The 12,280-nt window shown below is 48.8% G+C and overlaps 1 protein-coding gene, 1 long non-coding RNA gene and 1 other non-coding gene across 7 annotated transcripts in view; 1 reads left to right on the plus strand and 2 right to left on the minus strand.

Moving 5' to 3' along the window:
- Nucleotides 1-3,421, plus strand: part of GCN1 (GCN1 activator of EIF2AK4) — a 56,735-nt gene extending 53,314 nt beyond the window's left edge. For 2 of the 5 annotated variants that reach the window (XM_060121702.1, XM_060121703.1), the window contains 4 exons: nucleotides 92-240; nucleotides 631-738; nucleotides 1,953-2,171; nucleotides 2,700-3,421. In XM_060121702.1, coding sequence (XP_059977685.1) covers nucleotides 92-240; nucleotides 631-738; nucleotides 1,953-2,171; nucleotides 2,700-2,825 — 602 coding nt within the window. In that variant the 3' untranslated portion in view covers nucleotides 2,826-3,421. Of the gene's footprint in view, nucleotides 1-91; nucleotides 241-630; nucleotides 739-1,952; nucleotides 2,172-2,699 lie in introns of those variants that run through there. The other 3 variants (XM_060121704.1, XM_060121706.1, XM_060121705.1) reach the window with 3 other exon arrangements.
- Nucleotides 3,422-7,515: 4,094 nt separating this feature from the next.
- LOC132504357 (uncharacterized) lies at nucleotides 7,516-12,173 on the minus strand. The gene is made up of 3 exons (XR_009534860.1): nucleotides 11,504-12,173; nucleotides 11,170-11,256; nucleotides 7,516-7,833 (listed from the first exon to the last, which is right to left on the minus strand). It is a non-coding gene; the product is annotated as an uncharacterized LOC132504357 (long non-coding RNA).
- Nucleotides 9,308-9,379, minus strand: TRNAG-UCC (transfer RNA glycine (anticodon UCC)). Its single transcript has one exon. It is a non-coding gene; the product is annotated as a tRNA-Gly (tRNA).
- Nucleotides 12,174-12,280: the final 107 nt, after the last annotated feature.

Raw genomic sequence — 12,280 nt, forward strand, 5'->3', positions numbered from 1 at the left:
CCACATGAGTCTCAGGTTGGGGAGGTGGGCTTCGTGGGTGGTGGGCCATGCTGTGAGGTACAGGTTGACCCCAGTGTGTCCTTGCACCCAGCGGACGTGTCTGGCATCGACTGGATGGTTCGGCACGGGCGGAGCCTGGCTCTCTCCGTGGCTGTGAATGTGGCTCCCAGCAGACTCTGTGCAGGCAGATACAGCAGTGAAGTTCAGGACATGATCCTCAGCAATGCCATGGCAGACAGGGTAAGGCTTTGGGGCAGCCAGACTTGGTGCTCAGAGACCTGGGTTCAAATTTTACCTTTGCCAGTAACTTACTGTGCCCTTGGACTAGTACTTGATCTCTCTGGGCCCCAGTTTCATCATCTGAACAGTGAGGAGTTTGGGTTGGAGCATCTAGAGGTCCCTTCTAGGTCAGAAGGTCTCTGATTCCTGACCTGGGAACTAGTGACTCGGGTTTGGTTCATCTGCCTCACAGCCACGGCAGACGCTCTCCATGAGAGCTGCCGGGGGGTGGGGACTGGTGGGGAAGAGGCAGGGTCCCTGGAAAGTCCTGGGGAAGGGCTGGTGCCTGGCCCTGCTGCCCCGAGGACGGAGCCGGAGGCCACCCCGTCTAGCTCTCTCCTCTCTCCACAGATCCCCATTGCTGTGAGCGGGGTCCGGGGCATGGGCTTCCTGATGAAGCATCACATCGAGACAGGAGGAGGACAGCTGCCAGCCAAACTCTCCAGCCTGTTCATTAAGGTGAGCAGGGCAGCCAGGCTTGTGAGAAGGACCCGTGACCAAAAAACACTAGAGCTGTGTCCTCTGTATTCTAGGAGCTCTCCATGGATAGCCTGCGGCATCTCTGAGCCCATAGGGCTGGAATGCAAAAGAGTCGTGTGTGAGCTTTTCTCTGGAGGAGTGCCCAACTTTTTGTCAGGATGTCAAATAGACCTATGACCCCAAATCACGCTAAGAACCTCCATTTTAGGCATTCTTTCTAGGCACACCAATTTTGCAAACTTTGGGGCAGACCTGGGTTCAAATCTTAATAAACCTCCTCTTCCCTGCCTGCCTTTAGCAGGCATGACACTTACTAGTATGGCTGTCGTGGTGGCTGTTGTGGTGGCTGTGAGACCCAAGGAGGAAAGCTGGGGAGCCTGATGGCGAGGCCCCAGCCCCTGTGTAATAGAGCACACTTCTCAAACGGTTGTGTGCACACAAGACAGAACCAGAGTCTGCATGCTAAGAGATGCGGCCGAGCCTGAGACCCTGCCTTTGTAACCAGCTCCCAGGCAATGTCAGTGCTGCTGGTGCGCTGACCTCGCTCTGAGTAGTGAGGTTCCCAAGGCTGACTGCACCACCCTGCAGGCACCCACAGTGGAGGGTTTACAGGGCCCCGATTAGATTGAGCCTGTATGACGGCATCACCCTGCATGCAGCTTTTATCAGCGTTTATTACTGATGACCTGCTGTGTGCCCAGCCGGGCTAGACCCTGAAGGTGTAGAGGTGAACAGGGCAGACAGGATCTCTGGAGGTGGAGGTACACAAAAAGCCTGTGGGAAGGCTCTGATTTAGATGGGGCTGTCGGGGAGACCTCTAAAGGCTGACGTTTGAGCTGAGCCCTGAAGGATGAGAAGGAACCAACCAAACGAGGATCTGGGCCAAGCACGTCCCAGGCAGTGGGACCAGCCAGTGCAGAGGCCCGAGGCAGGAAGCAGCACGGTGTGTTTGCAGAAGCTGAACGCCCACGTGGGCCGAGAGTGGTGAGCAAAGGAGAGACTGGCATGAGATGAAGTGGAAGAGAATAGGGTCCGAATCACACCTGGTTATTACCCTCCCACAGTGGGGATGGCATCGGAGGGGAGCAGTGGGGTCAGTTTCCACGATGAAGAGAGTGTCAGGGCAGAGTCTGGGCTGCTTTGAGAAACAGACTGGATGTGCCTGCCTGAAAGCCTTGCGCTCCTCTTCATAGTGTTTGCAGAACCCATCCAGTGACATCAGGCTGGTGGCTGAGAAGATGATCTGGTGGGCAAACAGGGACCCACTGCCTGCCCTGGACCCCCAGGCCATCAAGCCCATCCTGAAGGCTCTTCTTGACAACACCAAGGATAAAAACACCGTCGTCAGGGCCTACAGCGACCAGGCAATCGTCAACCTCCTCAAGATGAGGCAGGGAGAAGAGGTGTTTCAGGTGGGAATCTGGGACTGGCGTGCCTCCCCTGGGCGTCTGTGGGCACTGGCCTTGCAGGCCTTCTGCATGACAGTGTTTAAGCATCACTCTTCACTGCCACCCCGTCCGTATGCATGAGTGTTGACAGGCAGATTGTAGTCGAGTGACAGGTCTGGTGCCTAAAAACACATTCCTCTACTCCTGAGGTGTTCAGACGTCTTTCAGCAGCAGAGTCCCTTCTTCAAATAGACTTTCACGTGGCACACAGCCCTACAACAGATCCCACAGTGCTGCCCGTTGAGGCCCAGAGTCCTGTCACTCAGTCCCCTGCCCGCTGAGCAACCTTTAAAGCACTGAACAATACCTCACCACGTGAAAGGCGTGATGAGTGGTTGACTTGGCTTTCCCTGGATCCATCTTATTCCCTTATTTTGCCAGATTCCACCTCAGTGGTTCTAGTCCTGGGTTAACATTCATTTTTGTCTTTGATTGGAGAAATCTGAAGCCATATTTTCTGACTTCGTCTCCTTGTTTCCATCTTCCCCCCAGTCCCTCTGCAAGATCCTGGACGTGACCAGCTTGGAGGTGCTGAATGAATGCAACCGAAGGTCTCTGAAGAAGCTGGCCAGCCAGGCCGACTCCACGGAACAGGTGGACGACACCATCCTGACCTGACAGACCTGGGCCTGTCCACTGGGCTCTGCATCAGCATTTCAGCTCCACCTCTTTGTTCAATGTTTTCATTTTTGGAAATACGTTTGTTCTGCTGGGGAGCTTAGGAGATGGCGTTCCCAGAAAGTATTTTAATATTATCAGCAGACCACAGCCAAAGCCTTAAATCAAACCCACACACAACTGAAAATTGCCTCCTCCATCTCTCACCCTTTTCTTTGGAGACGAGAAGGAAAAGCACATTGGTGAGCCTCACCCAGTGGTAACCAAGAGCTGCTTGTCCGTTCTGCATGTAGGTCTGGAACAAGGAGGCTCAGACTTCAGCTTCCTGGTCTCCTGTGCTTGAGCTCTGGTCCCAGGGCCAGTGCTGCCAACCTTTGCCTAGATCCTGAGGGGCACAGAACCGTGGAGGCGTGCCCAGTGTGGTGTGCCTTGGTGTGGCTTTTCAGCATTGTGTAGCCCAACTGGATCTGACCCTCCAGGTGACAATGACACACACATAGCCCTAGCAGTTCGCAAGTCAGGAGAGGGGTATAGGTTTAAATGCAGGTGGTTTGAAGGAGGGATGTTTAATAAAGGCTTTGATTTAATCTTGATAAGCAGATTTTAAAAAATCTCCAAACATCCACTAAACATGAAGCTTCCTGCATCAGGAACAAGGCAAGACTTGCAGCTGTTTTCATAAGCACAGTCAGCAGTCTGATTTCTGGGCATCTCTCTCCTGCTCTTGGAAGTCTTGTAGATATCTACAGACTTCTCTGTCCTGAGGTCGGGTATCAAGGGGGGTGCAGCCAGGCCTGTGTTCTCACCTGCTGTGGAGGTTACAGGGGTCGAATTAGCCACCTCCCTGCTCTGTCCTGACTCAGACCGGTAGGGAGCTTCTGGGAGTCAAGTTTTAAAGAGAAACTCTTCCCCTCTGTGGAATAAGAACAAACCACATTCCTGTAATCAGAATTGCCAGAGGAAACCAAAGTTGCGGTTCAGCATCTGCCTCCTTTATGAATGACTTCCTTCCTTCTAGTTCTTGGAAGGCTCGTGATCCAAACGTCCTGTCTGATGGAGCACGCTCCTCCGGGCCCAGAGACGCAAGTGTTTCTGGGCTGTTTCCCTGGTCACGATATGGAACAAACTTCTATCAAAATTTCTGGTCAGAGCTGTAAAAGGAAGAAAAATTGAACATGGTGGTCGCAGACTCACTTTATAAAGGGCCTGAAGTGCTATACCAAAAAAAGCAAGGCTTTGCTTATTAATGATGCTGCAGAGATAGAAAGTAGCCTTGTGACTCAGCACTTCTGATGAATAAGACAAGGTGACCTCTGAGATAATTGCTTTCTATGCCTGAGCCGTATATGTCACAGGACTTCCTATTTTCTTGCAGCAGACACGGTCTCATCAGGCTCACTGTAAATGTAGAATCCCAGGGCTGGAAGGGACCTTGAGAGGTCAGCTGAGCTGATCCCCATAGCCAAGGCAGCCAATAGTTACAGCTCTTGGTAGCCATGGTAACTGTTCTCTGCTTCTGGGATTCAGATGGTCATCAGCATCCTCCCAGCTGCCTGGGGCATATGTCCAGCAAGCCGTCTGCATATGCAGTCACCTCTGCCAGTTAGCTGTGGGGAGGCAGATGAAGTTCCTATGTGAGGGGGCGTGGGCTGGGAGACCTCTTTTAAGCCCCTGAGGTAAGTCTTCAGTGTTTCCTCTAGAATCTTAGAGGCTTATGTCTACCTCTGGTGTTCAGTCCCCAGTCTGAAGTTGGGAGGGGAGCCTGATGTACTTAGAGGTGGAAGACACTCAGTAAGCAAAATCCAAAGGAAAAACACCAGTTCCAGTTCCAGAAACTGGAGGAGGATGAGATCTCTCTGTTCAGGATAGACGGATAAAGGTTGATTTACAGACGGAGATGACTCAGAGGCTCCCCGAACATACTGAATTGTATTTCCTGAGTCTGGAAGGAGGGTGTGAGCTCCCAGGAAACGAGCTGTGAAGGGCTGTCACAGCCATGATGATGGAGCAGGCAAAGGGCACCCCGTCAGGCCAGAGTCATAGCAGTCCTGAAAACAGCTGCCCAGACTGAACGAACATCCTGGAGGAAAAATGGAGCTTAGCTGCAGAGACCAAAGCTATTTGCCCTGGTGGTTGGTTTAGCCTTGGACGAGTCACCCAACGTTTCTAGGCCAATTTTCTCATCTGTATAATGAGGAATTTGGAGTGGAAGCTCTCCATATGTCTTAAAGTTATCTTTTGGGGGTTAATAGTAATTAGATGACATTTGGCATTTTTTTCACTTAATCCACTCAACCTACGGAGTAGTTTCTCTTATTATTGTTTTCCTGAGGAGGAAATTGAGGCACAGAGAAGTCACAAGGCTAATAAGTGGCGGTCTGTCCCCAGAGTCATACATATCCTTAGCCTTTCTCTTATTCCTACTGAACTGGCTAGTTGGGCACAAGCACCTGCCACTCTTTAGGCCGGGCCCTGCAGGCCTCTCACATCCTGCAGCACATGAGGTAAAGTGCTGAGGCGGCTCCAGGTGACTGGCCCGGGGCCTGAGCCACCCCAGGCCTCCCCCGGCAGCTCTGTGGGCTGAGCCATACCTAACCCCACGTACAGGACCCTTGCTGTCTTTAGAAAAGACATTTCTAAGACTTCCATGATCCTCTAGAGAGGGGACTCTCATCTTTCTCTGCCATGTGTTTGAAAGGCAGTGACAAAATGGTGTGCCTTTAGCTAATCCAGGGAAAACTAAACAGCATTCTCAACCCTTTAACTCTAGGAGCCTCTGGAATCATGGGCGTCAAGACTATTTTAAAATGTTGGGGAGTGTGACATGGTTCATGTCCCTTCTAGGAACCAAAGGTGAGTTCCCTTGGTCCCACTGCTGTGATGCCGGAGGGCTTGGGAGAAGGGCAAGGGACCTGCAGGGTCAACACTATTTTATTGGCAGGGATTTGGGGACGTTATTTTACTGAGAGCTGATCTCAAAACAAGACAGGCAGTTGGGAATGTTTTTCTTCTGAGTACAGTTCTGTGCAGACTGGTCTTTAACTGCTACAAGCCTTTCTAAATAAGAACAATAAGAAAAACAGGAGCCAGCCTAACTTAAAGATCTAGGTTCTAAAATATTTTTAAGGAAACGCAGCTATTGCTTTAGAAGTCTAGTACAGGGAATTCCCTGGTGGCGCAGTGGTTAAGAACCCGCCTGCCAGTGCAGGGGACACAGGTTCGAGCCCTGGTCCGGGAAGATCCCCCATGACGCGGAGCAACTAAGCCTGTGCGCCACAACTACTGAGCCTGCGCTCTGGAGCCTGCTTGCCCCAACTAGAGAAAGACAGCATGCAGCGACGAAGACCCAACGCAGCCAAAAATAAGTAAAAAAAAAAAAGTCTAGTACAGAGCGCCCTAGTGCAGCTGCACAGACTTGGAAGTCAGGTTTAAACCATGACCACTACATATTAAGCCAGAGCATGTCCCCTAACCTCTCTGAGCCCATGTCCTCATCTGTACAGTGACAGTGCAGTGACAAGCCTCACAGGCTTGTCTGGAGTGAATGAGGTAATGCCCTCCATACATGGCTGGGCACGCAGGAGGTGCTGCATATGTGGAAGATGTGATTAAAGTGAGGTATACTGACAAAAATGGACTGAACAGTGGGCACCTAGTACCATTTAAGGTGTGTCGCAAGTGCAGTGCTCTTATCCAGGGGGTAATTGCTGGACCCAGAATTTACAGATGTTAATGTTTTGAGCCTGAAGTTTGAAAAGCTATTAACTTAAAATCAGATTTTTCTTGCAGAGTGATTACTGCATTTGAATATCTAAAACACTGAAAAAGAGGTGTGTAAGCACATGGTTGGGGCTTCACTGTGCCTGGGCTGGAAAGCACTCCCCTGTCATTGCTGGAGCAGTGCTTCCGACAGGAGAGGCCAGGAGCCTGTCCGTTTTATGAGTACAGTTGAGGTATGGAAGGAAAGGAGCGTCTCTGAGGTTGTGTGGCCAGTTGGCTGCACAACTGGAAAAAACCCACATTTCTTGATAACTCTGGTCACCACGTCCCAGGGCCATACTATAAAAATACTTTTGGAAGGTGAATTTAACAAAGGAAACAGTCAAGTTCTTGGCGTGTGGCTCTCTGGAGTGACTAGGTTTCACCTTTCAGAAGAGGTGGAGCTCAGTTATTTCACTGGGTGGTTCTGAGCTGCTAGGAGGGTTCCCTGCAGGCCTCCCTGGTGGAAGGGTAGTGTTGATATTAACAAAGCTTAGGAAACTAGAAAAACTGGTCCAAGGATTATTAGCTCAGTGGGATTTCTGGGTGAGACTCCTGAGTGTGTCTGCATGGAAACACCGGTCACTTTGTGATGCTGCTCTGAGCTCTCTGGTTGAGATGGCAGCCTGGTCATAAGCTACGTTAGATCTTTCTTACCATTTAGGTTCCCATGGAAAAGGGAGGTGGGAAGCTGGGTGCAGCAGTATCTAACCCAGAGTTGCTCAAACATTTTGCTTCAAGGCTCCTTCACACTGTGAAAGATGATAGAGGACCCAAAGAGCTCTGGCTTATATGTAATTTGCCTACTGATACTTACCATCTTAGACAGCAAAACTGGTCAACTATAAAAGCTTTATTAATTCGTTTAAAAAGAATAAATCCATTACATATTAGCATAAATAACCATAACAGATATTTTTTCCAAAACAAGCCATTTTATTTATATTTAAAATTTTTTAAATTTATTTTGGCTGTGTTGGGTCTTTTTTTTTTAACATCTTTATTAGAGTATAATTGCTTTACAATGGTGTGTCAGTTTCTGCTTTATAACAAAGTGAATCAGTTATACATATACATATGTTCCCATATGTCTTCCCTCTTGCATCTCCCAAAAGCCATTTTAATGAGGAGAGTGGCATTGCTCTGCATTTTTGCAAGCCTCTTCACTTCTGGATTCTCATGTCTCCTTCTGCATTCAGTCTGCTGCAATGTCACATATCATGCAGGCGCTGGAAAACTCCACTGTACACTTGTAAGGAATGAGTGGAAAAGGCAAATGACATCTCAGTATTGTGAAAATGTTTCAACTTCACAGATCCTTTGAAAGGGTCATAGGGAGTCCTGGTGTCCCCAGCCCATACTTTGAAAACCGTAATCTCGAAGATGGGAGAAAAATCCTACTGAAGGGTTTAGTGGGAGGGGGTTTGACCCTGATAACGTGACAGACCCCAAATTTGGCCCACTCCTCACAGAAAGCAAATTCCAAGAGAGTTCAACCAGATTCTTTTTTTTAAACTGGATTATTTCTGATGTTCCTTCTAACTCTTTAAATTCTGTGTGTGGCTTCACTTTAACTGAACAGAAACCAAGTGCCTACCATGTGCTAGTCCCCAGCGGATATCAGGATGGTCAAGGATCATCCTGCAGTCAAGGAACTTCATGGTCACTTGATTTGAGGGGGCTGCCGAAGCGCAGGGCAAAGCGATTGCCAAGTCTCTTGATATGGCCTCAGGCATGCAGGTGAGGGGGTAAAGGGCCAATTCCCAGTCCCATCAAAGGGAGAGACCAGATGGTTCCCTTTAGTCCTTCCCTCTTGGACCAGCATGTTGGACGGTGCCCCATCCCACTCATTTGAAGTCCGACATTCAGCGTACCTGCCCTCTCAATTCTTGTTTACACCGAATTCCCCCATTACATGATTGCAGCATATGCTTCCTCCTTCGATACCTATTTCAGCAACTTTAGAATCCATTGCTGACCAGTCTGAATTGTGGATTTCACAGGTTGCCTCCAGGCCTCCGCCACACTGGCCCTCATCTCTCCTACTGCTACCCTGAGGCACCTCAGGCATGAGGGTCCCTCTCCTTTACCCTCAGCCTCTGACACCACACTTCTTTACGCTCCTCTTTGCCAGTTGAGCTTTTTAAAGTGCTCTTAACCCATCTTCCTTCTACCCTTACTGCTCAGTCCTTACTGTTCACTGGCTGCCAATCCTCTACCTACGCTATCCTGAAAAATACTTTATTCACCCCACTGTTCTCACCAGCCACTCCATTTCTCTTTTCATTCACAACCAAACTTATTGAATGAACAGTATATACCCACCCCTCCACGGCATCACTTTCTGTTCTGTAAACCTGTGTACACTCCTGTCCCCCTTACTCCTTGGTTTTTCCTTTTAACACATATTTGCATTCTCAGAATGTAAGCTCCACAGAAGCAGGGATTTTAAAGCTTTATTTACTGCTACATCTCCAGCTCCTCCATCAGTGCCTGGCACACAGTGAGCCCTCAAATGTACGTTGACTCATCTTCCCCAATTGTACCATAAGCTCCCCGAGGGTGGGGCTTTGTTTTGTTCCTGTTACATCTTCAGTGCCTGGCACCTAGTAGGCACACAATACTTACTGAATTAGCAAAGGAATCCAGTTGTCAGGTAAATTTTGTGATTTTTATCTTTTTTTTTTTTTTTTGGCTGTGCCACGTGGCTTGTGGGATCTTAGTTCCCTGACCAGGGATCAAACCCGGGCCCCTGCAGTGGAAGTGCAGAGTCCTAACCACTGGACCACCAAGGAATTCCCTATGTGATTTTTTAAAAAACACTAATTTGGTAGATATCGTTTGCATACTATCTTTTGCATCTGTCCCTTCCTTCTGTTACCTCACACCTGGGCTTCGGCAGTAACCTTTATAGCTCTGCAGCTGAAATCCGTCCTGCATGCTTGCACCAGATAACTTTCCCCAAAGATTTTGATATTGCTCCTCTGCTCAAGAACTTTCAATGCTTCCCTATTGTAGTTTCTAATGTATGAACAGGTGGTACTGCAAAGCTCATCTGTAAGCTGGCTGTTCAGAACAGTGGAACAAAGTTTCCCATCAGTGGCACATAACTGCTACTTACCTCAGATCACAAAAGTTTATGTCTATTTCTAAATATAGACTTTATAATCTAGCTACCATAACATAGCTCCAGTCATTGAATTGTAGTTTAGATAATTTAAAACAATGTTTCTAGAGAAAAATGTGCTCACAGTTTCATTTTTGGGAGCCAGGCACACATCCTGGCCTGCAGGGGATTCTCCCTCAAAGCTAAAATAGATGATCCTTACGGCTGTGACAGCAGCTATCTAAATACACCCGCCATTCACAGCTCTCTAAATTCCATCATGAAATCTTTATGATGAAATCCTTTCCCCATCATTCTAGCTGAAAGTGATAGCTCTCCTCTGAAGTCTAGGCTGCTTGACAGCTATTTCCTCTCTTGTATTGTCTTGTATATTTTATTTCTCATGAGTGTGTCTTATCTCTAATGAGACTGAAAGCTCCTGGATTGGAAAAGCTCTATCCTATAGTCTGTGGCACATAATAAATAGTGAGTACTCATTAAATGGCTACTTGAATAAATGAAGGAATTAATGCCTATTGCTTTCCAGAAGGCAGGCAAGTCAGGAGTCTGGATAATGGCCAATTCTGTTCTACTTCTTCAAAGTATCCTACAGTCCTGATATCAGGAGGCTGCCTTGGGCATGTGTGCTTGAGTCTGCAACAGGAAATGGCCGAAAGCATGAATGAGTCAGTGGAAAATGACCTTGGTTTAACAGCATTAGTTACTGTTTATCACATGCCTATATGAGCCAGGTAATTTGCAAACATATCTCTAATCTTTACAACTATTCTGAGGAAACTGGGGCTCTGAGACATTGTGATGTGACTTTTCCAAATCTCGAAGCTTTTAAGAGATGGAGCCAGGATTCTAAAGCATCTGAACCAAAGTCTCTGATTCCAGAGCAGGTTGAGAAGATGATCTAGAGTGACCTGCCTCACTGGCTGGTCAGGGGAGGATGTGCTTGCCTGGGGAATACTCTGAGGCTTCTTTCTTCCCTTATATTTCCTAAAACTGTTGGATCAAAGGCGATCCCACTAACCTTTCCCAGACCAAGAAGCATTTTTTTCAGTGATCATATGAATAGCTCCCCTCCCAGCTAGTACTTTTGGATCCCAAGTCCATGTTCTTTTGTCATCACCAGGCTGATTCGCAGCTCCTGGAAAAACAACTCAAAGTTTGAGTCAGACACTCCATGTGCTGTTCAAGGATCTTCCCTGCAACACTGTTTGTAATAACAAGAAATTATAAACATGAATGCCTATCAACAGCAGAGTGGTTAAATACCACCATATGATGGAGTGCCAGTACCCCGCTGCTGTGAAATGACAGAAGGTTTAAGTATGTTGTTAAAGAGAAAAGGCAACTTACATACACATGTGATTGCACAGGCAAAGAAAATTCATTGAAGGACATTTATGCATTCAGAAAATATTTGTTAAGCATTTTAAGGTATCCAAGAAACTTATTAACAGGGGTTACCTGTGAGGAGTGGGTCTGAGGGAAAAACAGTAACTCGTGCTTTTTGGTAAGCTTCTGTACATTTAAAAAAACTCCACAAGCAGTATTCTGTATAAAGTCAAGATAAAAAGAAGTTTGAGAAAACAAGTAGAAATATCCAACAGGTACTTGACTAGAAAGGGACAGGGCTGTACAGAACTTATAAGTAACAATTTTTTTCCCTTCTACAAATGAGGATGGCGGTAGGCGCGTCCTACTTTTAGTGCAGGAACTTATCTAAAACGGGAAAAGAAAAACCCCTAGGGCTGATGATAAACCGAATACCGTTTAACCTCTGCGGCCCAGGTCTTCCTACCACGCGATCTGGAGAAGTATTATCTGTAGATGGTGTGCAACTGAAGCCGCGGGAGCTGCTGCTGTCGATCCCAGGGGTGCATCTTACACGCCGGGTCATTCATCTCCCAAGTTCTGCGTCAAGCTGGAAGAGACGCTGAATCTGGAACCACCCACCCAGCTTTACCAACGGGGCAACTTAGGCTTCAAGAGGTCACAGGGCTGGGATGTGACTTCGCCCCAGCGCTGACGTCAAAGGCCACACTCCTAACACACTACGTCCCGGCTCCTGTCCTGTAAAACTCCGCAGCCTCCAGCCGCCTAGGCGTCCTGTCCACAGCCCCGGGACACGGTGGAGGGCCCGGTGCCAGCACCCCGGAGGCAGCGTCCAGACAGAAGGGAGCGAAGTGTCCGAGTCCCCAGTCCCGAGAAACCGGGAGTTCGGCCTAAGAGCCGCCCCGCCGGTCACTGCCTGCCAGTCTTTCTCTCTCCGCAGCGCTTGCGAGTCTTGAAGATGAAGAAGCGAGTCCGTCCCGGACCACGGCCCGGCTTCTCCGGCACTCTCCGCTTCTTACAGTTAGGTTTCGACCGCAGCTCCGCTCTCCGAGACTTCCGGGCAGGGGGGCGCGGAGGGCTGGCGGCGGCGACGTTCACAGACGGGACGCAGGGAAGACCGGTCAGCGTCCGCGAGACCCTTCCAGAGCGCATGCGCAGTGCGTGAGCGCGGAGAGGGCGCGGCTGGCCGCGACCGCGGCTGCGCAGAGGCGGTGCCAGGCGCTGCGCCTGCGCAGTGGCGGGG

This window comes from Lagenorhynchus albirostris, chromosome 14, assembly GCF_949774975.1.
Source record: "Lagenorhynchus albirostris chromosome 14, mLagAlb1.1, whole genome shotgun sequence".
In the NCBI taxonomy this organism is placed as follows: domain Eukaryota; kingdom Metazoa; phylum Chordata; class Mammalia; order Artiodactyla; family Delphinidae; genus Lagenorhynchus; species Lagenorhynchus albirostris.